Source organism: Sus scrofa, chromosome 11 (genome assembly GCF_054392235.1).
Source record: "Sus scrofa isolate SSC_HxYL_T2T_F1_AM1 chromosome 11, Sscrofa_HxYL_maternal_Yorkshire_Landrace_v2.0, whole genome shotgun sequence".
NCBI classification, from domain to species: domain Eukaryota; kingdom Metazoa; phylum Chordata; class Mammalia; order Artiodactyla; family Suidae; genus Sus; species Sus scrofa.
The window spans coordinates 10,545,559-10,572,659 of record NC_139393.1 but is presented as its reverse complement, the minus strand read 5'-3'; the positions used below and the strand labels follow the sequence as shown (position 1 = coordinate 10,572,659).

The window sequence follows — 27,101 nt, the reverse complement described above, 5'->3', positions numbered from 1 at the left end:
GTCATCCGGCAGTAATTTTTATGATGCCTGAAAGGACCCCTTTATTGTGGCCCAAATTTTGCAAGGTTTATTATGTTCAATTCCACATTTTCAGGTGGCATTTCCCATGTTTTAGTCGCCCTAGATTCTGAAGAAAGGGGGAAAAACCAACCAACCAACCCAGGCTTCCTTCTTTTGGAGGCTAATCCTTTTCCCTTTAAAATAATTTCCTCTGTTTCCTTACGATACTATGCTTTGAAACAGTCTATATAGAGACTGTTTTGACCTTTAAAAAAAAGCCTAAAACCTATGAATTTGAATTTGTTTTCAAACCAATTTAAAGTTGTAATAGAGAAATATATATATATATACACACACACACATATATATATATGAAACATCTTCAAAAAAGTTGTATTGTGCTATAGCTGTGTAAACAGGTAAATACATACTATTTTCAGGATATTACCTATAATATCAGTAACTGCCTTAGTTTATAAAAGCTCCTAAAATCTGAAAATAATATCCACGTCTTATATAATTATATATATATAATTATATCCTCAGTCTTATATAATAAAATACCATGGACTGGGAGGTTTAAACAACATACATGAATTCTTCACAGCTCTGGAGATCAAGGCACCAGCAGATTTGGTTCTTGGTCAGGGCTCTCTCCCTGGTTCAGAGATGGTTGTCGTCTTCTCCCTGCGTCCCTAAATGGAAGAAAGAAGCAGCTCTGGAGTCTCTTCATCTTCTAAGGGCACTAATCCCTTTATGGGGACTCCACTATCACGACCTCATCTAAACCTAATTAATTCTTAAAGCCCTCACCCCCTAACACTCACACTGGAAGTTACCCTTTTAAGATATGGTTTGGGGGTGAACACATTTAGTCCATAACACCAAATACATGGTATTTTGAGGCACCTTAACTTCTTTCTCTAATTTTACTGTATTCCAATTATACTCAAATCCTTTGAAAGCTAAGGTATAACTGAATGTCATGCTTTTGTGCTTAAATGGAACTTCTTTCAGCTGAAAAAAATAGACGGTACTTTGGGGAAATAAACCATAACATTATGAAGAAACAGGTAAATGCAGTAGGTTAATATAATTATCTAAGGATATTAGTCTTCAAATACAGTTTTAAACCTCTCCTGTAATTCATGGACATAGAAAGAGCAAATGAAGAAACTCAGTCTAATTACCTAAAAAGATTATTTTTCTGGGAAATAGAAAATTTCAATGATAGATCTATTAAATATTATAAACATGCCTATCAGATGCCTAGAAATATTAAATTAAAAAATAAACTATTTCTACACTTAACATTCTATTGTTTTCACTTATTAGGATATATGCTAACTTCTAGATGACTGACTTGGTTAGAAAAGGATGACCCTGAACCTGGAGGTTACTGAGAGCTAAAAAGAGAATTCTACTATTGAGTGAATCCCATGATTGATTATCAGCAGTAGCTTTGTATTAGTACAGAGACTACTGCTATACTCACTGTTTTATTTAGCAGACTATTCTGTATGAGTTTTTTTTTTTTAATCATTTTCAGACCCTAAGATGTCTACAGTATAACAGAAACTAGAAAGTAAGAGAAATCATTGCACTAGGTTCTTATGCGCATGGTCAACATTTTTATTCTTTTTCTTTAAAAATTAGTAATTCCTGGAGTTCCCGTCGAGGCACAGTGGTTAATGAATCTGACTAGGAATCATAAGGTTGTGGGTTCTATCCCTGGCCTAGATCAGTGGGTTGAGGATCTGGCGTTGACTTGAGCTGTGGTATAGGTCGCAGAGGCCGTTGGGATCCTGCGTTGCTGTGGCTGTGGCACAGGCCTGAGGCTACAGCTCTCATTAGACCCTAGTCTGGAAACCTCCATATGCTGCAGGTGCAGGCCCTAGAACAAGACAAAAAAAAAAAAAAAAAAAAAAAAAAAGAAAAGAAAACGAACTAGTAATTCCTTTTTATTTCTTCCCCTATTTTCCTTTTTTATTCCCTTTCTCCTTTCCTTCTTCCCTTTTGTTTGCTCTACTATAAATACAGGCTAGTATTTTTTTTTTTATTTCAAGAAGTAAATAAGTTAAAAGCAAACTGGGAAACTACATCTTACCAACAGGATCACATTTTAAAGGAAAACATATAAAGTTTTAATAAGTATATTTCTTTTTACATTTTATTTATTTAATGAACTTTATTTATTTATTTTATTCTTTATCTTTTTTGCCTTTTCTAGGGCCGCTCCTGCAGCATATGGAGGTTCCCAAGCTAGGGGTCTAATCAGAGCTGTAGCCCCCGGCCTACGCCAGAGCCACAGCAACACAGGATCTGAGCTGCGTCTGCAACCTACACCACAGCTCACGGCAACGCCGGATCCTTAACCCACTGAGCAAAGCCAGGGATCGAACCTGCAACCTCATGGTCCCTAGTCAGATCCATTAACCACTGCACCACAACGGGAACTGCTAATAAACTTTATTGTCCCTAGTATTCTCAATACAATTTTCTAAGTTTTTAAAAAACATTAACTGACTTAATCGTAACAACTCTGTGAGGCACTTACCATAACTAACATCTTTGATTTACTGATAAGGAAACTAAGGAATAGAGGCATATGTACCTTGCCCAAGGTTACAGAGCAAGCAAGTGATGGGAAGAAAGATTTGAAGTGAAAAAAATGCCAGTGGAATTTGGTAACTAGCTTTTTTTTTCTTCTTAAAGTTCTACTTTCTTCTATACTACAAATGGAACTGTATTTCAACTTTCACTGCAAAAGAAGTCTTTAATGCAGTCGGTGTTTTAAAATGCGTACCTTTTCTTCTTGTAAAATGACATGTTCATTAGCTTAAATTACATGGTGGTTCACTCCCTTGTGCTTCTGTCATCCACACTTGAGAATGCTCTGACCTAGAGAGAAGGAAATTCTCACAACTCTCTAACTTCCTACTGTTTAGGGACCATTGTCATGTCAACATCTCCTTCTCCCCTAATTCTCTGCAGCCTCTGAAGAAACCTTCTGTAGATATATTTAATTGCCTCTTAGAAAAGGCTTGTACCTTGGCTTCCCTTCACTTCCTCCAGAGAACTAAAGGGTTGGAGAGGGCAGGAAAAGAGTTAAATCATCTTTACAAAACGAGCAATCTTCCCAAAGCTTCCCATTTTGTTTCTAATAAAGAACAAAAATAGAAATTCCAAAAACATTTCCAGAAATCTACTGCATTAGCAGGCATGGTGAGATTATAAAGGATAAATGATATACAATTACTGTGATGAAGGAAGTACACCAAATAATAGTAAATCATAGGAAGAATTTGAATCCATGAAGTTCAAAAAAGCAAACGATCATTTCCCTGAATAAGATCATTGGAAAACTAATGGCTACAAGACTTTTAAAAACATTTTTATAGACTACTACATGCAACTTCAAAAGAGTTCTCTTTTTTTATGACTCTATAGGATTATTATACTACTTGGAAATAATCATTTCTTGGAAATAATCACCAGTCAGTAAAATGTAAAATATCAAGTTCGGTTTATTTAAGTTCCTACAAGAGCAACATGGTATACATGGTGTGTGCGTGTATAGTGTATATATATGGCTAAAGGAACACCACCAAGGATTTCCTTACAGAGGATATCTCATGTTAACTTACTGTACTCAATGGTGCCCTACAGACTTAAATGAGAGGTAGGATGTCTTCATCTATGTGACTATTACTCTGATAAATCCATTTCTCTTTTCACATGATTAATCACTAAATGTCTACTTAGAGTAAAAAGTCAAGAGTTGTTCTTTATCTAAGTCTCTGAAGCATTAACAGGAAGATAATTTAAACATGTAGTCTGTCTATGATGGAAACATCATGGTGTAACAGTCTCTGATTTAAAGTATTTATATATTATATAAAACAGAACTCCATCCTTGCAGGGAGGGGTTTCCCAACTGGCACCATAACCGAGTCTTCAGGAAATCATTCCAACCTCAGCGTTAAACCAGTATATCCTCTGTAAATAATACTTTCTCTCCTCCACTATATTCCTATCACATTCTCTAGAATTTCTAAGACATTTCAATGTAAAATTGGGGAGAGCAAACTTCCTATTTTACCCCAGTTTTAAAGGGAATGACTTAATGCTTTATCTTTATCTTAGATTAAAATGGGCTTGGTTTGAAATAGACATCTTAGCATATGAAGAATTTAGCCTTCTAAGTTACACTTTTGAAAAAAAATATTTAAGTATTAAGTATGGAATTTCACGAAATCACTTTTGGAAATACAAAAACAGTACAGGTTTTTCTTATTTTACCTACTGATACAATGTGATTGATATCAATACATTTCTTGATATTGAAGCATCTTTATTGCATTAGCTTTTGCAGCAGTAAGCAAAAAAAAAAAAAAACCTCCAAATCTTTGTAACACAAACATGTTACATTAAGGCTATAGAATGCAAACTGTTACAGCCTGCAGGTTGACTGCAGGTCTGCTCCATTGTTTTCTTCCTGTGTCCAGTCTGAAGGAGCAACAAGAATCAAAGCAGAGAGGAAAAGACCAATTTAAATGAATCATGCAATTGTTCTTAAGCTTCTGCTTGAAAATGGCAAACCTGTCAACCATTCAGCTTCCACTGGCCAAGGCAAGTCACATGATCAAGCACAATACCAATGAGGTACAGAAATATACACCTTCCACAGTGTGGGCAAGGGAGAATGAATATTTGTGAAAGCTAATGCAAACTGCCATACTTACATTCAAAGGACAGACCCTTTTGGCTATGGTAAATTATTTTTTTCAATATACTTTTAAATATATGTGCTAAAATTATATTATTTATTTGCATAATCATAAGTGAGAATGACATAACTTTCATGCTTTTCTAAGAGTTTGGTAGGATGATTCTATTTGCTCAGTAGAATGAACTGGGTAGCTTTCTATATTTTTCTCTATGTTCTATATACGGATCTATATTTTTCTCTATGTTGTGTATATGGATCTATGTATTCCTTTTAAAAATAAGATTTCACCAGTACCACTTAGAACTAGAGCCTTTGGAGTCAGTAATTAACTAGATAACTTTAAAAAAATTTTTTTTTCAGTTATTGGTAGCATTAGATTTTTAAAGTAGTTTTAATTTTCCTAGAAATCATCCGCTTCATGATTTTCAAATTTGACAGCAATAAATTATAAGTACATATTTAACATGTTTTCTACATGTAATAATTCCTCTACCACTTCTAATTTTTACTGACTTTCCACATTTACTATTTTGTAATTTCTTCATTTTTTCCATTTTCTAATGAACTTACTCTTAATGCTTTTATCTTTTCTGTACTCTTCCTTTTGCTTTCTTTTTAATTTTCTCAATAAGTCTTGGTCATAGAATAAAAAATATAGCTGGAATTTGTTCATAGCAACATTACATTAAAATGAAACATATGAAAACTCAGTAAAGACTGTATTTTTACCTCTTTATTCACTAACACCCTTAAGTGTCTAGCACAGTACCTCCTTTGACAGAGGAGTTTCCTAATATTTGATAACATTCAGAGGAATCTATTTCTGTACTGTTTCCTTTTAGACACTACAGTTAATTCCAAGAAGCTTGGATTTTTGTTTAAACTTTCAATAGTTTATCTAATTTGGTGGTTTTCAGACTTTAACAGCCATCAGGATAACTTGAAGAACATGCTAAAACACTGATTTTTAAATTTAAAAACATGGGAGTTCCCGTCGTGGCGACTAGGAACCATGAGGTTGTGGGTTTGGTCCCTGCCCTTGCTCAGTGGGTTAAGGATCCAGCGTTGTGGTGAGCTGCGGTGTAGGTTGCAGACGTGGCTCAGATCCTCCATTGCTGTGGCTCTGGCGTAGGCCGGCAGCTACAGCTGTGATTCGACCCCTAGCCTGGGAACCTCCATATGCCGCGGGAGCGGCCCAAGAAATAGCAAAAAGATGAAAAAATAAAATAAATTTAAAAACATGGGCTCTACCTCAGAGTTTCTGATTCAGTTGGTTTCGGGCAGGGCTCTAGAATTTGTATTCCTAACAAGTTCCCAAGTCATGATGAAGCCATGCTGGCATCCACTCTTTGAGATTCCCTGGCTATTTCACTGTTTGAGAATGTTAATTGTTTCTGCTTTGGAAATTTATTGAGGTATATTAGTGACTGAGTAATAGATCAATTAGATATTTTGCCCTATTTATAGGTATTTTATCATTTATATTTTAAAAATCCTGTGTTATATTTATGTTGTAATGAAAATAGACTTGTGTTGCAAGATGTATAATAAAACAGCAAGCACTGTTGAATTCTCTTAGTATTATTGTACAGCATAACACTAAATTTTTTTTTTTTGTCTTTTTTAGGGCCCCACCAGCAGCAAAGGGAAGTTCACAGGCTAGGGGTCCAATCAGAGCTACAACTGCAGGCCTACACCACAGCCACAGCAACTCAGGATCCAAGCCACGTCTGTGACCTACTCCGCAGCTCACAGCAATGCCAGATCTTTAACCCACTGAGCGAGGCCAGGGAGTGAACCTGCGTCCTCAGGGACGCTAGTTGGGTTCATTACCACTGAGCCATGAAGGGAACTCTCAACACTGTAATTTTTTAAGCACGCCTATAATTTTTTAAAAAATAATGATGTATTACAAATTTGCAATTAGTTTAATTGAGCAAAGTGTACCGCTCGTATCTAACATTAGGTCTACTGGTTACTTATCTCTTCTATTTCCTGAAAGGCCTAATTTTGCAAAACCTTACCTATATGCACAACATGCAGAGTATTACACTGTGATTCAGATATCACATTTTCCTTACCAGTCCATAGAGATACCACTAGTCCTTCTCATGAAGTTGTGTTGTGTCAATGTGCTTTCTATGAGGTGCTCCACAAGGAACGGCAGGCCTTGTACATTTGGATTTTTTTCAGTGAATAGTTTCATGTTAACAACCTCTTCCAAATTCATTAGTCAGTTTTCTGGAGACTGCCTTGTCTTTTTCTCAATTCTGTATTTTACTTCCAAAAGTCTTCCTTCCCCCAGCTGGAGCTCATTTTTGTTTTCCTATGGTATACCTCTGTATTCTAGTATTTCAAACTGTCAAACGCTTTGCTTTCTGCTATCTATTCAATCTGATATTAATATTAATATCAATGCTTTACATAGTTTGATATAAATATGTTCATTGCTTCATTTGTGATTTTTCTGAATAATTTTTAGATGCATCTCTTGCAAGCAGTAAACCACTAGATTTTGTTTCATTATACATCCACTCCAAGAGACTTTCCAGTGAGCAGATGTAAGCAACTTATAATGGTTTACAACTCTTATACAGTTCATCTCATTATACAGAAATCAGAAAGCATAGTAAAAGGGAAAATACGAAAAAAATTAGTTATAATCCCATCACCCATGTACACGGACTATTACCATTTGGAGGTATATATATGAAGACTTACTTCTACACATTTGGAAAGAGGCTACCCATTATGCCATTTTGTAATATGACTTTCACTTATATTTCCAAATCAACAAACTTCTTCAATCTCATTTTTAAGGTCTGATTAATATCCTATTGCAAAGATATAACCAGTTTATATAGTATACATTTGTTCCTAATTTTCTGTTACAAATAGAGATCCTCAATACCCATGTCTTTCTATCATCTGATTACTTCCTTGATCTAATTACCAGAATTATTAAGTCAAAGGTCATGACAATTTTTAGGGCTCTTGGTGTATAACGGCATATTACTTTCCAAAAAGTCTATTAAAATTTGAACTCTCACCAGCTACATACAAGGGGATCCACATTTAGGTCTGCTAGAGAAAACATAAATTGCTGGTTAATTTGAATTTCAGATAAACAGCAAATAAGCTTTTAGTATAAATATGCCCCAAATATTGCATAATTGCTGTTAATCTAAAATTTAAATCTAACTGGACTACTTATTTTATTTATTAAATATGGCAACTTTATAGCCACTGAATCTTTTTCAGAATTGAAAATAAATTTTTAAAATATTTGGGAAGTGAGAAAAGCAGAATGTTTATCTATAACCCCTTTTTATAAATCTGCTTAAGTCCCTTTCTGAATTATACTAAATTACTACTTCTGAGGGATTTTTAAAAAAGTATTGATATACTAAGGCCAAATATTTTCTCTAATTTACTTGCTCTGTAAATTTTTAACAAACTTAACAACTTTTAAAAACTTTAAATTTTGTAGCAAGAAATATAAACTGTCTTTTCCTTTGACTTCTGATTGATTCTGTGATTTTAAAAAGGTCCTTTCCTCCCATCCAGAGATTATTCATCTACATCTTCTGATTTTTGCTCTTGCTTTTCTTTACATATATTATTTTGTTCTACCTCAAATTTATTTTGATGCATACATATTTTGCTCATTTCAAACAAATGAAATTCTTTTTACATAAAATACTCTTTGGGCATACTATATTTGGGGCATTGCTGTAAATACTCTCAGTATTTATAACTGTTTTAATTAAGAATTGGAGATATTTTAACTTTATTTCTTCACCTAGCATTACTAATTAACATAACATATTCCCAAAATCTGATGTTGTAAAAGAAAGCAGGAATGAAGTATTTAAGGCATTATAGGTAAAGCACAGTAAGGGGATTATAACGGCAAACAGTTAAATAAAGCAACTAATGGCATTTTAAGTATTTTTAAGTAGTAATAATTGGCCTTATTCAATAACTATTAACTCCTCTTCCTAAAAACTTTTGGGGATTTCCTTAGCCCATCAATTTTCTCAAGATGCTTATGAATGTGTTTATGCTTTGTTATACACATGAATTTTAGGACGCATTTTCCCTTGGATCTCCACCAAATGAATAGTGCTTTGCAATTTTAAGATTCAGTTGCCTTATTTAACCTAGGATAATTAAAGGGAAAAAAATGCCAGCATTCTGTGAGACGGTCTTCAAACCATTCCTAATGCGTTCTTTTATGTTTAAGAGAACTTAATGCCAATGTACAAATAACCACAGAACACTGTTCTTACTCTGAAGCTTTCACATGCCTCAATTTCTTTCCTTTGGTTTATTTTGCCTCAGTTTCCTGTATTTCTCCCAAGCATACATTAGAAAAATATCCACATACACTTGCACTTGCATATATATTACCTTCTTCTCTTTCCAAGATTCCATGTCTTGCTATAATTTTACAAATTACCCTCAAGAAAAATCATGTATATGCTCACAAATATCCTCAATTCTCACATTTGTGGAAAAAGCATGAGTGCATAAATCCACACGTGTAGAATTCTATCCAGTAGGAACTGCAGTTGAGAAGATAGTACTGCACTCAAAACAAAATGTTTAATAGAAATTTGCGGAGTTCTCGTCGTGGCACAGTGGTTAACGAATCCGACTAGGAACCATGAGGTTGCGGGTTCAGTCCCTGCCCTTGCTCAGTGGGTTAACGATCCGGCGTTGCCGTGAGCTGTGGTGTAGGTTGCAGACGCGGCTCGGATCCCGCGCTGCTGTGGCTCTGGCGTAGGCCGGTGGCTACAGCTCCGATTCAACCCCTGGCCTGGGAACCTCCATATGCCGCGGGAGTGGCCCAAGAAATAGCAACAACAACAACAGAAGACAAAAAGACAAAAAAAAAAAAAAAGAAATTTGCTTAATGAGACTGACTTTTCATGGAATGGAAGCACGTTTAAGACAGTGGGGTTAACACAAAGACTAGAACTATGTCACCAAACATCAGGGCTACTGAAGAAGAGGTAGATATAGTTAGTATGGCAGTGTTAATGACTAATTCTGATAAATAATTCTGATTAATGCTCAAAGATTAATAAAACATCGTACCATATCAGCTGAAAAATATCTAATGGGAAATGCCTGTTTTTGTGGTAATATTTAAAAATCATATAAATACATCCGTATATTTTTACTTTTTCCAAGCTATTATGATTGGCATTGCTCAAACTAGTATGGTAAACTTAGGTATTAAAATATTTTATCTATATCAAATGTCAAGAGTTTTAAATGTACGATTATCAAAAATACATATATGACCTGCATCAGTACTCTCAGCATTTTAAGAGTTAATATGTCCATATATCAAATTATACCAATTATTACTGGAAGATGTGCCATGTGTTAGTCCCCTTAAATTGACTGCAAACACAAAATGATATTATTTTAATGATACAACAATAAATGTGGCCCACCATTGGGGAGAAGAGCCATTAAAATGAGTATAGCAGATTAATTCAAACCTACTTCCAAAGAACAGCTTATCAGAAACAATAAGTAGTTTGAATGACATTTAAAGCATAACAAGCCAACATATCAGAAAGTCTGAGAACTGTATCTCCAACACCATCAAAAGGCAATAATAAGGGTATAGAGATTCGATTCAATTGCCAGTGTTGACAAATTGCCAGTGTATGAAAAATAGAAAAATTGATCTCAATACCAAGTCAAAATGTATTAGTATTGTTAGGCTAAAATGAAAAGTATTAACTTGTCCACCAAATGTAGCAAAAATAACATTGATAAAAGAGATATTGATAAAAAAAGATATCTTGCAAAGGTAAGACATTGCAAGAGCTGAATCAACGTATTTTGAAATTTTTTTCTTGGAAAACTGCTTGTTTCCACAGATGTCATTACATACCCATTTATGTATTCATTTTTAGAAAATAAGAGGAAAGATTTAAAAAATCAGAAAATGTTACAAGGAGATCCTGCTGAATAGCATTGAGAACTATGTCTAGATACTCATGTTGCAACAGAAGAAAGGGTGGGGGAAAAACTGTAATTGTAATGTATACATGTAAGGATAACCTGACCCCCTTGCTGTACAGTGGGAAAAGAAAAAAAAAAAAATTTAAAAAATCAGAAAATGGAGCCCCAAAGTAATGAATAAAGAGAAAATACTTTTGAAAGCAAAACCAAAATCTAATCTAATTACCATATCAAACCCCTCTAATTTTTTATTGAAAGTAAGAGTTCCTGCCATGACTCAGTGGAAACAAATCTGACTAGTATCCATGAGGATGCGGATTCAATCCCTGGACTCGTTCAGTGGGTTAAGGATCTAGTGTTGCATGAGCTGTGGTGTAGACTGCAGACGCGGGTCAGATCCCAAGTTGCTATGACTGTGGCACAGGCCAGCAGCTACAGCTCTGATTCAACCCCTAGCCTGGGAACATCCACATGCTGTGGGTGCAGCCCTAAAAAGACAAAAAAAAAAAAAAGAAAAAAGTAACTACATCATCTCACATAATGCTTAATGACAAAATTAGCCAAAATAAGTGGTGACGTTAATAGCCATAATAAACAAATATCATAAAATACTAATTAAGTTTAGTCAACAAAGTAGGGTTGTTTGATAATGCTTCCCAAAACGCAACAGGTAGCATTTCTAATGAGCAGTGGGTTTTACATCACACCTCTGCTCATCATGAGGGGATCTGTAACAAAGATCATTTAAAGCACAGAACATGTGCCTTTCTTTCCTTAGTTTGAATTGCCAGTAATTACTCAGATACAAAGTACTCAGATATTTAAGGGAATACCATGGTGTTAGATGTTCTCAAACCTTTTGTTTTTCTCCTGATGGAGGCTCATTCATGTTAGAAGGGAAAAGAAAAATACTAAAGTCCAGTAAACACAATAATGATGATTTTTAAAAACGGAAAAACTGAGAGGTGGAAGATAGTGCAAGAAAGGGAATGTGTACATATGTATGACTGGGTAATTCTGTTGTATAGGCGAAGGTGACAGAACATTGTAAACCAGCTGTGCTTTAATAAAAAAAAGTTTTTTAAAAACAGAGGTAGAAAATAACAGCAAAATGATAACACCTGACAATTACAAAAGTACAAAACAATTTATAAATATAAAACCTTACATAATTTTTAAAAGGTAGTAAGTGGAAGGACAGCAATAATGAAGAATAGTTAACACCTCAAGTCTAACACTGAGGAAACACTGGCAGGAAAGTGACCTTGAACATTACGGAAATCCCAGATGCCTGCATGTGTTCCTATAGAGCAAGAGTTTGCAGGGTTGCTGGGAGCAAGTGGAACCATACAACTCAATGGAGTACTGAATTAGAATCCTCAGTTACTTGTGGTAATGCAATAATTTTAGTCTATTAGTAAGCTTGAATAACTCATTCAGTAGGTTACTACTAAGAAGGCTTTAGTTGTCAGTAATAATTAATCTGTGAAAGTGAGCTCATTCATATGTAAGTAATATGGATTTATGGAATCCAGTGTCTGAGATAGAACTAGAAATGAACAATCTAGCGGGTGAACCTAAAATATACAGAAATAAACAGATTAATATCTAATTTTATAAAATCATACACAATATAATCTCATTGATCTGATGTACTTTGGCGATAAATTTCTTAAATTTTAAGGAGTATAGGAGTTCCCATCATGGCGCAGTGGAAACAAGTCTGACTAGGAACCATGAGGTTGTGGGTTCGATCCCTGGGCCTAAGGATCTGGCGTTGAAGTGAGCTGTGGTGTAGGTCGCACACTCAGCTTGGATCTGGCATGGCTGTGGCTGTGGCGTAGGCTGTCGGCTGTAGCTCCGACTGGACCCCTAGCCTGGGAACCTCCATATGTCATGGGTACAGCCCTAAAAAGACAAAAGACAAAAAAAAAAAAAAAAAAAAAAAAAAATTAAAGAGTAGGATTCATTCCTCAAATTTCACTATGAATTTGTTCCTTTAATCACTTCAGTGACATTATTAAAATTGATTTTGACCCATAGAAACTTTACTGAATTATTATTGCAAAAACAGCATTTCTGTTGCCCGCACTGATCTTTAGATATATTAATTTACAAATCAAGGGTATTTTTTATAATAAGGTCAGTCATATCAGACCAAACATTCTAAACTTTCATATCAGTTTTAGGACTAATTTCAGCTATGAACATACAAACCTATCTAAAAAATTTGTATTTCAATTAGGCATAAGGATAAAATTTGCAGTGTGACTGCACTTTATCCACTGTCAATAAGAGAAAAGGCCTGCAGGAAAGATTAGGTAAGCCATTTCTGCAAATGAGGTGACCATTTTTACAAATGAAAACACTGTGTACATTTGGCAACTGGCATGACAGGGTGGAGCGGGGTTGCTAGAAGATTCAGTGAAAGAAAATTTGAGAAGATACAAAGGACTAACTAATATCTATGTCCTTTTTGGGAAATTTTGGTGTCTACCAAAAAGCAAAATGAGAATGTTAGGTTGTAACAATTTTGCCCTTACTGGGCATTTCTGATTTACTGACTTTTAACAGTGAATGGGAAGGACAGAAATTACAGCAGGATAATTGAAATGTTTAGTATAACTGTTACCACAGTACCCTCTCTCACACATACACAATGTGTTTATGGGCAGTAGTTGCTTTAATGTGTGACTATTCATTCATGTCGAACTTTCCTGGCTCTAGTGCTTAGTTTGTTACTTGCCCACAATGGATTTCTCCAGATTTAGTTATCACTTGTAACCAATTGCGAAGAGCATTATCTCCCTCCCACCCCGCTTTTTGAGGGCCACTCCCGCAGCATATGGAAGTTCCCAGGGTAGGGGTCAAATCGGATGGGAGCTGTAGGCCACAGCCACAACCACAGCAACCTAAGATCCCAGCCACCTCTGCGACCTACACCACAGCTCAGGGCAAGGCTGGATCCTTAACCCACTGGGCAAGGACACGAATCAAACCCCCGTTCTCATGCATTACTGACAAAGCAACCCTCAACTCTATAAATTACTCCAAGTGTGGTGCTACTACCCACAGCTTAAGTTATCACCAGAGAATTTATCAGAGTCGTGATTATTCAGCTCTACCCCCAGCCTTTCCCCGTTAAAATCTTTCAGGTTAAGCCAATCTATTTTAACAAGTCTTCCAGGGACACCTGATGCATGCTCACGTTTGAGAATCGCTGCCGCAGGAGAATCGCCCAGTGAAGCAGTGCTTTCAGTAGGCGCTGAAGGCTACAGGAAACTTCCTTCACTAACTTCCACTATGACACTCAGTTAAGCCGCGTTCTGGTAAAGCCCTAAGAACAACCCATTTCTCACTACCCAACAATTAGGCCTCAAACTTCCAGGAAAATCGAGGTTCTTAAGCAAAAATTCATCAAGGAAGAATTTACATTGATTTTGCTAACTTAGGGGAAAGGTTTTCTTTTCCCCGTCCGTTATCTAAGAGAAATATGACACACGAACAAATCTATATTTATCCAGAGTGTTTCTGAGGCTACCTTTCGGGAATTTCCTTGGCCTATTTTTTAAAAAGTTATCCATGAAATTCTCCCCTCCCTCAGGGGCTCCAAACACGTACTCTGTATGTTTAATCATCAAAGGGAAACAAAACCTCTTACAGCAGAAACCAATCTAAGACACAACACCTGTGCCATCTTCCCACCAAGCAAGAAATGGTGGAGCCCGGCCCCAAAAGACTAAGAAATCGACGCAGGGATGATTGAGAAGGACTCAAGAGCAAAGTATGAGGAGACAAAAAAAGACCTGCTTTTTTTCTAGGCTTAAAACTAGAGAAAGAACTCCGTTTCCGCTCCATCTCGGGTATTTTCAAGCTAACACATACAAGCAGCTACCAATTCAAAGTGCTGCAAAGTACCTCCTGCGCGGGAACTCGGCAGGGCGGAGCCTCTGGTCTCTCCCTTCCCGAGGGCGGGACAGAGCAGAACCGGGGCCGCGTTTTCTCTGGAAGGTTCCGAAAGGCGCGCGCCCCCTCCGCGGGCGGCGAGACACTCGGCACCAGATGGCGCTGCCGCACCGAGAGCCGGAGCCTGGGCGGCAGGAGAGAAGGGAAGAGGCGTCACCGGATCCTTTCTGTCGCCGGAAATGCGCGCTGCCGGCGGCCTCAGGTCCCGGATATTAAGATTTCTGGAGGGTTCCCGCGTGAGGGCGGGACTAGAACCGGAACCGAACAGCGACCGTCGGGCCTCGGGGCGGAAGCCCGGGGCGGCGCCAGCGGGGGGGCTGGTTTCTGGTGCGCGCGCCTCGCTGGGGGCGCGAGGGGGCGGGACCTCGCTCGCACTTGCGCGTTTTGGGGACGTAGGCGCTGCCGGGACGTGCGTCTTTCTCCATCTTTGCACGTTTGTTGGCCCGGCAAGGCGGAAATGGTGGCGTAGTAGGTTTTTTGTGTTTTTTTTTTTTCCCCCCCTCCATCCCCTCCCGCCCACAGGGTTGGGGTTTCTGGCTGTGAGTGAGGTTTCTGGAAATCTCTGTGGAAAGTTAATGGTATGTGAGGTAAAAACGCGAGCTTTATTTTCCCCTTGAGTCTTAAGCGATCCAGATGCCTGCTGGGCGCGGTCCCAGTGCTGGGATGGACCCAGCCTTTCCCTCTAAATCTCTTCCTGCACCGGCTTGATCCACCCACAGTGTCGTTAAGCATCCGTCCTGAGGCAGTAGGAGTGTCACTCGTGAAAAGGAACGTGGGCAGATACATTCTTCACGTGGAACCTAAAAACGCTTTTTAATTATGTCAGGAAGCATGTCTTGGTTTTTTAGCAGTGCTTCTCAAGAATTCATGGAGTTCATCGGCTTTATCGTCACGTTTTTGTCAGTAACATTTTATGTTCTTTGTTTTATGGTGTCTTGGTCTTTATCAAATATTAATTACGGGAAGGCCGCTTGTGCAAACCGTTCGAAAGGAGAAGAATTCTCCATTTCCATTTTTACAAGACAGGGGCAAACCACTTTTAAAGGACGGATCTAGGAACTCGTGAGAGTGCCCTGGTTTGGTTTGGTTTTTAAATGCAGCATCGAAACGACCAAAGGTAGCAAAAATAAATTCTCTATGAAGCCATACTAATCCAACTTTAATTTTAGACCAATTCTGAAAGTGTTAGCAGCAAGGTACCCAGTTCTCCCAAGAAATTTCTTGGTAGACACTTTTATCTTTGTATTTCAGAGTTCCTTCCAATCTGCGGCCTACGTAAAAACTTGAGTCCTTGTGAAAGCCAGATTGAAAGGAATAGAGATTTATTTAAAAGAGTTATACTGAGAGAAATGGGAAGATTGGGGAATAAAAGATTGTCTGGAGTAGCCACATAAAGACATTTTATAGTTTTTGGTTAAAACCCTTTGGTGGGTTTTGGTAACAGGTGTTGTGAAGAAAGCTACTGTCGGTTGAGGAGTCCCATGATGTACATTTATGTGAGAAACCAAAAAAAATTGGGCAGGATCATTGGGGACTGATCACAGTGTGTGAGCAGGAGGCTAGATGCAGGCGGCACATAATGGAAGACATTAGGAAACACATGAAAGCAAAGGTCAGAGCTAAAGGGGCAATGGATGTGGAAAGGCTGATTTGGAAACTGGGGAAAAACGGGTTTTAGACCTCAAACTGAATGTGTAGAATAAGGAATAAATTCTTCATTAGATGTTTTGTTTTGGGATATATTGCATTTAGCTGCTTATTTTAACTTTATGTTCCTGTCTTCCCTATATTTCATGTACAAACAACCTTAAATTGAAAGAGTGCTTAATTTTGCCACCATTATACTAGTAATTTACCCTAGCATACTGCTTCCCAGTGTAAGGAATTATTTACTTAATTGAGTCTGTTTATGTATATTCACAAGTGGTGGCATTAAAGTTGCTTCTCTGCAAATACCTTCAACCCCTTTCCCTGACTTCTGTTACTTGCCTGGCAAAACCCAGGTCATTATTGAACTCATGATTCACAGAAAGTGCTTAGCTCACCAGCTTAACAGTCAGGTGAACAAATGGGATCTCACCCATATGGTCTCTCCCCCAGTCCACAAAGACTCTTTTCTGTAGTTACCCTGCCCTCTTTAAACCAGGTATTTTATTCCCTTTTGGAATCACCAACTTCTTCCTCAACCAATGACTTTGCCTCATCCTTTTTTGGGAAAAGAATCATGAGCCTAGTCAAGAATTATCTCCTCTTCCCACCATGTAATTTACCTGCATCTCTACTCTTTTAATTGTCTTCCCTCTAGTTTAAACGGATGATGAGTCTTTCAATCAAATGACAACAGTTAGTATTACCTGTTTAGCCATTTGAATTGATACATGGTGATATTTAATTTTGGGGAAATATGTTCAAAGCTTTTGCCCATTTTAAAAATTGAGTTTGTTTTCTTACAATTGAATTGCAGGTGTTACTTACATAATATGCCCACACCTTTTTTTCTTTATTGAAATATGATTGACATGGAAAAGCTGGACATATTTATGTATACAACTTGATAAGTTTGAGATAAGTTATACATCCACAAAACTGTCATCACAATGTATGCCATAAACATATGCATTACCTCCAAAAGTTTCCTCCTGCCCTCATTGTTTATTATTTTGTTATAGAAGTACTTAACAGGAGTTCCCGTCCTGGCGCAGTGGTTAACAAATCTGACTAGGAACCATGAGGTTGTGGGTTCGATCCCTGGCCTTGCTCAGTGGGTTAAGGATCTGGCATTGCCGTGAGCTGTGGTGTAGTTCGCAGACGCGGCTCGGATCCTGCGTTACTGTGGCTCTGGTGTAGGCTGGTGACTACAGCTCCGATAAGACCCCTAGCCTGGGAACCTACATATGCCACGGGAAGCGGCCCTAGAAAAGGCAAAAAGACAATAAAAAAAAAAAAAAAAAGTACTTAACATAAGCTCTACCCTCTTAGCAGATTTGTATACAATACAGTATTGTTAACTGTAGGGACTCTGCTGTACAGTAGATCTCTTAAAACTTAGTCGTTTTGTCTAGCAAACTTTGTACCCCTTGAATAATAACTCTGTTTCCCTTTCCCCTTTATACATGTTTTTTTGTCAAAGTGTGTTGTGAATATTTTTCTCTTTGTGGCCTGTCTTTACATTTTTCTTAATTCTGTCTTTTGAAGAGCACTTATACTTGAAGAGTACTTTATATTTTTCTAGGAATCTGTACGTTTTAGCATTAAGTTGTAAATAAAATCATCTTGTATCGTTTTAATATTCACAGTATATTACATTTAGGCCTATCATCCATTGAAGGTTAATTTTTCTGTATGGTATAACAATAGGAGTTGATACTTAGAGTTTGCAAAATAAGAATCTATTTATTCCAACAGCATTGTTGAAAAGATTCTCCTTCCCTCCATTGAATTACCTTTGCACCTTGATCTAAAATCAACTGATTTTCTGAATCTGTATGCATTTCTATTGATAAATATATCTATATCTTTATGCCACTTTATACAACTTTTTTTTCCTCAATATTATTTTGGCCATTGTGCGTATCTTGCATTTTAATGTAAATTTTAGAGTTTAAAAAGGCCTGCTGGGGTTTTGGTTGGAATTCTGTTGAATCTATTCATCTGTTTGGGAAAAATTGATACTTTAACAACATTGAATTCTCTAGTCTATAATCATAGCATATCTCTTCACCTTTTTATTTATTTTGGTCTGTAGTTTTCTTTGTAATTTTCAGCCTATAGGTCGTGCATATATACTATTAAATTTATTCCTATTTCATGTATTTATTATATTATAAAGAAGTTTTTATTTCATTATAAATGTACTTTTAAATTAAATTTCCAGTTTTTTGAGTCATTGTGGGGGTTTTTTTTTGGCTTTTTAGGGCCACATATGGAGGTTCCCAGGCTAGGGGTCCAATCGGAGCTATAGCTGCCAGCCTATGCCACAGTCATAGCAACACCAGATCCAAGCCATGTCTGACCTACCTCACAGTTCACAGCAATGCCGGATCCTTAATCCACTGAGTGAGGCCAGGAAGTGAACCTGCATCCTCATGGATGCTAGTCAGATTTGTTTCTGCCAAACCAGGATGTGAATTCCAAGTCATCGTATTTTTTAGCTCTAGAATTTCTGCTTGATTCCTATTTATACATTCTAGTTGTGTAGTAAAATTCTAAAGTCTGTGCTTAATAACTCCAATACTTAGGTCATCGTTGGATCTTGTTTCAATTGCCTTTTTCCCATTCCTGTTTCCTGGTATGCTCAGAAATTCTTAATGGAATCCTGTCTTTGTTTATGAAAAAAGTTAGGCTCTGAATGATGTTTTTCGCTTTTGTAAAGGATTTTACTTTTGCCTAGAGCAAAACACCTCAGCTTATATGGTTTTTGGTCTGTTAGGTCTAGTCTATTTCAGGCTCATTCTTACTCCTAGGGTGGACCTTTTTGTGACCCAACTAAAAGCCTAAGTGTTTTCAAAGGCTCTTCCTCCCTAGTTGCCCCTGAACTCTCAGTTTTTATTTTTTCAGAACCATGGGACTCCTGGAAGCTCTCCTTGACTTCCCTGCTTCTTAGCTGCTGTTTTCTGAGTGACTTGGCAGTCTTTAGAACAACTTCCAAATTGGCAACTGAGTCAAGGGGGAAAAGAGTTGAACTTGAATATGAGCAAACTTCTCTCTACCTTTTCTTCAGGATCTTGTCCTCTCAAGATGCCATCAAAAAGATCCTTTTTTTAATTTTTACCCAGGTTTTCTAGTTCAATTTAGAAGATGAGTTTGATTTGGTCTTCATTGGCAGAGTGAAAGCCCTTAATCTGAGAATCTCAGTCATGCTAATAAGGGTAGTATTTTTTTTTTTTTTTTTTTTTTTCCTGTACCAAGGTCACCACTTCTTGTCCTCAAACATCAAAAACAACCTGGGAAACACCCCAGTGGCTTTCTGTCTTGCTTCTGGAGGTGTGTCTAGAACCTCTTGGAAGTGACACCCCTTGCCACCAGTGGGTTCCTAAGAAATATCCTTAGTTCTCTTTAGGGTTGGCCCACCTCTGTCTTGTGCCCTCTGTCCCTTCTGCTGAGGAAGCAAGGTAGTTCTCTTTCTATCCAAACCAAACATGACTATGCCATAGCTGTAAATTCAGTCTGTCTCCTTTGGTTCTCTTATAATACAGGTGTATGTTACAATTCTACAGGAAGAAATGCATCCTTTTATTTTTTTTTGTAGATGATCAGTAAAGAAATGTATGTTCCCCAGAGAATAGAATTGATTTCTTACTGTAATTTCAAGCAATAATTATATGAAACATTGCCTACCACTTCATAGGAGTGCTATAAAAAGGTCAAAATGATCAGACCTTAATTTCAGAGCCCCCACTTCCTGCGTGGGTGGAATTGAGCAAGTTATTTAAGTTTTCTCAGCTTCAGTTTTCCTAATTTGAAAACCAAAAAGATGTCTACTTTCCAGGGTGATTGTTGGGCTTAAAAAAGATACTGTTTGCAAAATGTCTAATACATTGTAGATTCTATTATTATGTATTGAATTATTTCTAGAGAAAGGTAATTTTAACTTCAAGGGGAAGTGGTCAACCGTAACTTGTCCATGTGGCAGCCATATTTCAGAACCCACCGTGTTTCCAGATTTCTGCTCATCATGTAGTTTGTTTTACTCCATTAACATTGATTGGGTCTCTGTTCAATACCAAGCACTGCACCACTACACTGGGATGCAAAAACAGTGAAACAACTTGCCTCTAAACTATGTAGATAGAGCTTTTCCATTTTATTGAAAGCCGTAGCCAGAAGTGTTCTGAAACAGTTTTACTGCCCTTAGTGTTCAAAAATGAGACTGTTGTTTTGTTCTCTCACTTCTATTTAAACAAATCTTAAAATAGTTTTTGTTACCTAGTATAAAAATTACTATAATAGAGTAACCTAGAATAAAATTTGATAAAGTTTAACCTAGACTAAAATTTAATAGAAGTTCTAACATGAATACCTTCCAAGGGACTTTTGTTACTAACAAACAAGTAGATTAGTATGCTGAGGTAGCGTCACAAAATGGGACCTGAGCTCCGCTCTGGTGTATTAATAATTAGCCTGATTCACCCAGAGATTGGAGAATAGGCTGTTACCAAAAAACAGAAGGAAGTTCTGTTCCCCATACTGGTGGGGGGCTTTCATTCTTTAAGGAGGAAAACCAGTTTGTTTTATAGGTGAATCTTCACTAAAATAACTATTTTCAAGCCTTTCCCTTTTAACTCTGCTCTTTGAATTGTTCTAGTTTCAGACATAGTTGTAAGCTCCTTGAATACAAGCCCTTGTCTTCAGTTTTTATCCTGTCTTCTCATACCTATCCCTAATGTGTACCTAATTCTTATCCTACCTAGGAACATAATAGTTATTCAGTTTTATAACATTCTCAGATTTGGTAGGAGATTCTCCCATGATAAGAAAATACCTCTCAAAGTCAAATACTCTGTTTTCTGAGGTGGAGTCCCTTTATTATTTGGTGGTTTCATTTTCCTAATAGTAGAATAAACAAATGTAGCCCAGAACAGATTTTTTAAAAAATTCTCACAGTACTGACCATAAAATGATCCAAATTATGTCGCACTGGTTAAATTTCCTAACTTTCTTGCTTTAAAAATACATGTGTAAAGAAGTAATGACAATACAATATAGTCATTCACCATTTGTACCTTGCTGCACCATTCTACTTTCCATGTTTGGGTTTACAGTCCTCTATTGTATCACCAGAGTTTACATGTTTAAATTGTATCTATTCTATAATTGGGTAAACAAGTTACTTCATTATCTTTTGGAACAGTCATACATTGAATTCACTACATGCACACAAAAAAATGGAATGTCAGATCTAGAGTAGCTTTCCCATAACCCTGCTCTATTAATGTCTTAAAAATCACAAAATGCTCTTATTCCAGATCCTGATGAGGTCAAGCTGGAGTGTCAGATCTGACCTCTATTTGCTCTATAAGAGATTTCTCAGTCCTATTACATTCCAATAGTTTAAGTATAGATTTCCTGGCAGTCATCTTGCCTTTTATAATGTGCTTGAATGGGATCAGTAAAACAAATGTGCCCTTGATTTCCCTGAATGGGGTTATTGTAAAGAAATAAGAAGCCATAAATAAGGGTGCAAAACTCCTTTTATCCCCAAAGCATAAATAGTCATATTGCAAGATGGAACGTATTTTCTTCAGTTTTTGTGATAAGACAATATAAGTTTTATATGTTCAAAACAAAATTTACATTAGTACAAAACAACTGACATAGTCTAAGAACTATTGCCCTCCAAAAAAAAAAAAGCATACTTTGGAGAACATGTTTGTCATATCCCTTTACCAGATAACTGAGTTATTTTTAAAATTATATTGACAATTTCTCTCAATTTATCTATTTCTTGAAGTTTTTCAATTTCTCAAAAACAAATATATCCTTAATTGATTGCCTGAGATTTTCTGTGATAAAACTTAAAATGCAAATTGTCTTTTACCTAAGTGTATTAATTTGAACTTGTTATAGGTCAAAAATAATTTCATGTAACTCTTCTTAAATTGCTTTTAAATCATCAAAGGATGACTTGGGGCTATTTCCAGTTCTTTTTTTTGGGGGGGGGGCTAGTCATATTCCTATTTATTCAATAATGAAAATCCATTTTTCCTTCTTATATTTTGTCCAGGATTTGGGAAAGTTATTACAGGAGAAAACAGTTCATTTTAATTTTACCTACTCTCTATCTTTGGTTTTAGTATTTCATTTGTCATGAATAGTTTGCGTGGTTGAGGACCATCATTTATGGAATAATGAAAGAGAGTTAGGTTTTTATAAAATAATATTAAAACAGATCAAATTTCTACCCTTGTGGTTCTTATACTAAGCACTTAGTGCCTAGATTAAGAAGGTAAGTATATCCAAAGTCCACGTAAATGTTCTATAACCATTTTTAACAGTGTCCCAGCAGTGTATTCTATATATAAAGAAAATATGTTAGAAGTTTTCTTCTTACATAACACTGTACATGATCACAAAATACAGATATGAAAAATGCATGAAAAAGATAATAAAACATCCACTTTGAAACATCTTTAAAGCAGCGATGATATGACTAAACTAAGTAATTGAAAAGCAAGAGACCTTTTTAAAAATGTTGAATTCAAAGTCTACCTGTAGAGTTACAGTTAAATCTAAAGAGAAAACACCCTTCTCTTCTTACATCTTCAACTATTTTCCTTGCTTTGTTTAGAATATTCTTATACTGCTCAGAGGCAGCTTTAAACAATAGCAGTGTTGCCACACAAAGTCATGTGGCTGTCATTGAGCTTGAGTACCATTCCAGAGAAGATATTCTTTTTCCAAAAGTCTGATACCCCAACTTAGTCTAATTTTTAAAGGGCTGATGTTTAATGATAGGAGACTCTAGGGCATAAAATAAAGACATTTGATTGATAATGAGAAATTTGAGACTAGAAATAGTAAAAAGTTGTCTAGCCTCAAAGGATTCCTATCGTGATGGCCTAATTCTACTTGTCACTACTTATTGATCAGTCACTAGTTATTATTATAAAATTCTGGATAGAAATTCTAATCAGTATTCTGATGCTCTTTGATAGTTGGAGAAAAAAAGACACTCATCGTATGGGAAATGTTTTACAATCAAGTGTGAGGTCAAATCCCTTGACTATAATAGCAAAGAAGAGTAAGAGCAAAGGGCGTTATAAGAAGAGTCATCACTTGTTAAGGGGTTAGTATATGCCTAGAGTTTTCTGGGCACCATCTCTGTTAGTCCTCGTAGTTGGAATCAGAATGGCTTCTCCATGGAGCAGGTGAGGTTTGCTCAGGAGTTTGAAGGTTTGATTGACATCAAACTTTCTAGTTGTAAACAGGGCCCATAGTTTAAGTTCGCATTTGATCTAACCATGTACTTCGAGCTTTTTTCAATCTTTGTCAGCATAACTTAATTTTATTTACTGAATGTAATCATTTACTGAATGGAAACTATGGGGTGAATAAAAATCTTTATTTTTTTCTTCCCGCTTACTTGGAAGTCTATTCAATGAGCTATTTCTTCTCCACCTTTTGAATGATTTCTAGGATGGGCGTCATAGCTTTCCAATCGTTCTTTAAAAATAAGGCATCTTCTCATCACCTTTGGACACAAGAAATGTCATTTAAATATTCAGGATCTCCAGACCATGTATAACCTTCCAACTTCATCGTCTTAGCTTATTCGAGGCTTATCATTCTCACAGTTGAGAACTGTTTCAGGTTGAGAGGCTTGTAGTGTTTGGGTTCCCCTTTGTTTTCCTGTCTCATGCTACTGCTTCCTCTCACAGTCAGCTAGCTGCCGTGCTTGGTCCTCCAGGGCTGAACTAATGTTAAAATGATTGGAGAAAAAGATTCATGGCCATGACTCTAACAATATGAAACTGGCATTCCTGGGACTTTGATATTTAATCAAAGCAGGCTCTGTAGATTCCTCTGCCTGGCATCTCCAATTACAGTATTCTTTTTTTTTTTTCCCCTGAGTGGCCACTTAAGAATTCAACTAACACTTAGCCAAGGACATCTGTTTTCACCCCACCAGGATTCTTTTTTTTTAGGATCCCAGTTCCCTTTTAAGAGACTTTCTCCTCTAAGTAACTCTTGGGCAAAGTAGTCCCTTTTAAGAGACTTCTTGGCTGATCTCTCTGGAAGGTACCCATCTGGTTCACAAGAACCACTTGTCTTTCCTTGGCCTGCCTGTGTGCAGAAGTACTTAGCTTCTAACGTGGCCCTTTTCTCTCTGCTCTGCTGCCCGAAGCCAACATGGCCACTCCTATACTTATATTCCTCATGTTTGGTCAGACACCAGGTTTAAATCAAATTAATTCATAATTCTATGAGATACAAATACAGTTTGCTCCAAAGCACAATGTTTTTGATAATGCAAACAAAAATTTTTCTCCTATATTTTCATGAAAAGAATTTTGTGCACATATCACAGTATACACAAAATTCACTTCCAGATGTATTAACAACTTAATGAAAATCAAAGCTTTAAAAATTTTAGAAGGTTTTTGTTCCCGTCGTGGTGCAGTGGTTATGGAATCCGACTAGGAACCATGAGGTTGTGGGTTCGATCCCTGGCCTTGCTCAGTGGGTTAAGGATCCGACGTTGCCGTGAGTTGTGTAGGTTGCAGACGCGGCTCAGATCTGGTATTGTTGTGGCTCTGGTGTAGGCCGGTGGCTACAGCTCTGATTAGACCCCTAGCCTGGGAACATCCATATGCCGGGGGTGCGGCCCTAGAAAAGGCAAAAAGACAAAAAAAAAAAAAAAAAAAAGACCTTATGAGGTAATGAGAACCTGAGACTCAGTATTTGAAAATTGCTGGCTAATGGGAAAGAAGCCTGTAAGGAAAAAAAAGAAAAAATTTTTAGAAGGTTTTCTTAACTTTGGGATAGGAATTTTTTTAAAAAAGGGACTGAAAAAAGCATAGGCTATCAAGAAGAACACTAAATTTAGGGACTGGAAAAAATGCTAAAAACTATGATTCAAGAAAACTTTTCTGAAATAAGGATTTGAAGTTACTCACTGTATACTTTAGAATATTGATCATAAATTACTAACACCAAGATACTGTAGTGAACAATTAACTAAGTTTTAAAGAAAAAATATCTGAATATCAAGGGAAAAGAAAACAGTACACGATTCATAAGACATTTCAATTAATCAGACTTCAAGAGTGACACTATGCTCAAAGATAATAAGATTATTTTATTTCTTAAGATTCTCAAGGGAAGAAAATACAAGCCAAGCATTTTGTATCCAGCAAAACTGACTTTTAAGTAAAAAGGACACAGGTATTTGTTAGTCCTTTGTGAAGAATTTACTAGAGAATAAACTTAAAGCAACTAAATAACCAGAGAGACATCAACATAAGGACAGGTGCTGAGCATTAAATATATAGTTCTTAGTAGAATTAAGACTAAAAGGCTTAAGAGGACAAGAGTGTAATATATAATGGCCAAAAAAAACCCCCCAAAAACAAAACAGAACTGGGGAGAGTATATACAAAAAAAATTTTTTTAATACTCATGTTGGCAGTAGTATTAGTATTGATATTTTTAGACTGGTGTGTGTAATAGTTTTTTTGAAAATGAGTAACTATGGGATATTCTAATTCTGCTATGGCCTATGTCCTTGAGAACCAATATTTTCAGTGTAGAAGAGAGGAAGTACAGATAAATAGCTTAGAGATTAAGTAAAAACTTTCTAGTGTTAAATTTGCATTGGAATTACCAATATGAACTACTGAAGTATCTCTGTTTCATTGAAAACCAATGACCAACCCAGTAGCAGTGACTATCCCTGTTGTACAGATTGTGTTCTTGAAATATTCCTCATTAAAAGAAACCAGGGCTTCTTAAAATTTCTAATTGGAGGCTTCAGGGAGAAAACATACAAGATGAAACTAGAACAGCTTGTCATATTATACAAGAGACCATCAAGCACAACTAGGGTCTTAGGAGGCAACTTGAAAAGGCTCCCATCAGCCAAAGATGGGATTATTTGATCTTCAATCCTTAGAATAACTGCAATGAATTGAAATTCATCACATATATTTAAATCCAAGGGTTCATAATGAAACTTTTAAAAAAGACCCAACTGATCACTTTTGGAGGATGATGGGGAACCAATTCATTATCTTGAAAACTAACAAAGTTAAAAAATTCAGGCATTTATCCTGATTTTCTGTATGAACTGTAAAACTGGATAACCACCTAGTAACTGAGAGGAAATATCTCTGTATAAATATATTATAAATATATTCCAACTAATTAATGAAAAGAGAATTAAAATAACATTGTGTTACAACCATCAGTGAATTAATACATATAGGTATTTAGCATCAGTGGCTGCTAATGTCACAGAGGACAATCAGATATTAGATACCTCTTCATGGAAGCACTCATGCCAAAGGCATTAAACCTAAATAAAATTCAGCTACTGATTTTCACAAAAACAGAAGATAAAGGAACAAGCTACAATAAACTATTGAGCCTACAGTTTTTAAAATTGAGACTGGGAGTTCCCATCGTGGCTCAGCGGAAACCATGAGGCTGCCGGTTCGATCCCTGGCCTCGCTCAGTGGGTTAAGGATCCAACATTGCCGTCAGCTGTGGTGTAGGTTATAGACGTAGCTCGGATCCCGTGTTGCTGTGGCTCTGGCATAGGTCAGTGGCTACAGCTCCGATTAGACCCCTAGCCTGGGAACCTCCATATGCCACGGGTATGGCCCTAAAAAGGACAAAAGACTAAAAAAAGAAGTAAAATAAAATTGAGACTAGAAAACTCTACAATATAGAAAAAACTTTTGGGTTTTTCAACAGA

At 36.6% G+C, this 27,101-nt stretch overlaps 2 protein-coding genes across 13 annotated transcripts in view; one reads left to right on the top strand and one right to left on the bottom strand.

Moving 5' to 3' along the window:
* LOC106507939 (uncharacterized) overlaps window positions 1-15,472 on the bottom strand; it is a 206,089-nt gene extending 190,617 nt beyond the window's left edge. The window contains exons 1-2 of the mRNA XM_084982498.1: window positions 15,404-15,472; window positions 14,639-15,344 (exon numbers count right to left, since the gene is read on the bottom strand). Of these exons, the coding sequence (XP_084838624.1) occupies window positions 14,639-15,344; window positions 15,404-15,472 (775 nt within the window). The remainder of the gene's footprint in view (window positions 1-14,638; window positions 15,345-15,403) is intronic.
* Window positions 1-27,101, top strand: part of STARD13 (StAR related lipid transfer domain containing 13) — a 512,485-nt gene that overhangs the window by 102,493 nt on the left and 382,891 nt on the right. For 3 of the 12 annotated variants that reach the window (XM_084981473.1, XM_084981467.1, XM_084981484.1), the window contains exon 1: window positions 15,110-15,264. The exons of 7 other annotated variants lie outside the window; for them this stretch is intronic. The gene's annotated coding sequence lies outside the window, so the exon portion shown is untranslated. Of the gene's footprint in view, window positions 1-15,109; window positions 15,265-27,101 lie in introns of those variants that run through there. 2 more of the 12 variants (XM_084981475.1, XM_084981469.1) reach the window with 1 other exon arrangement.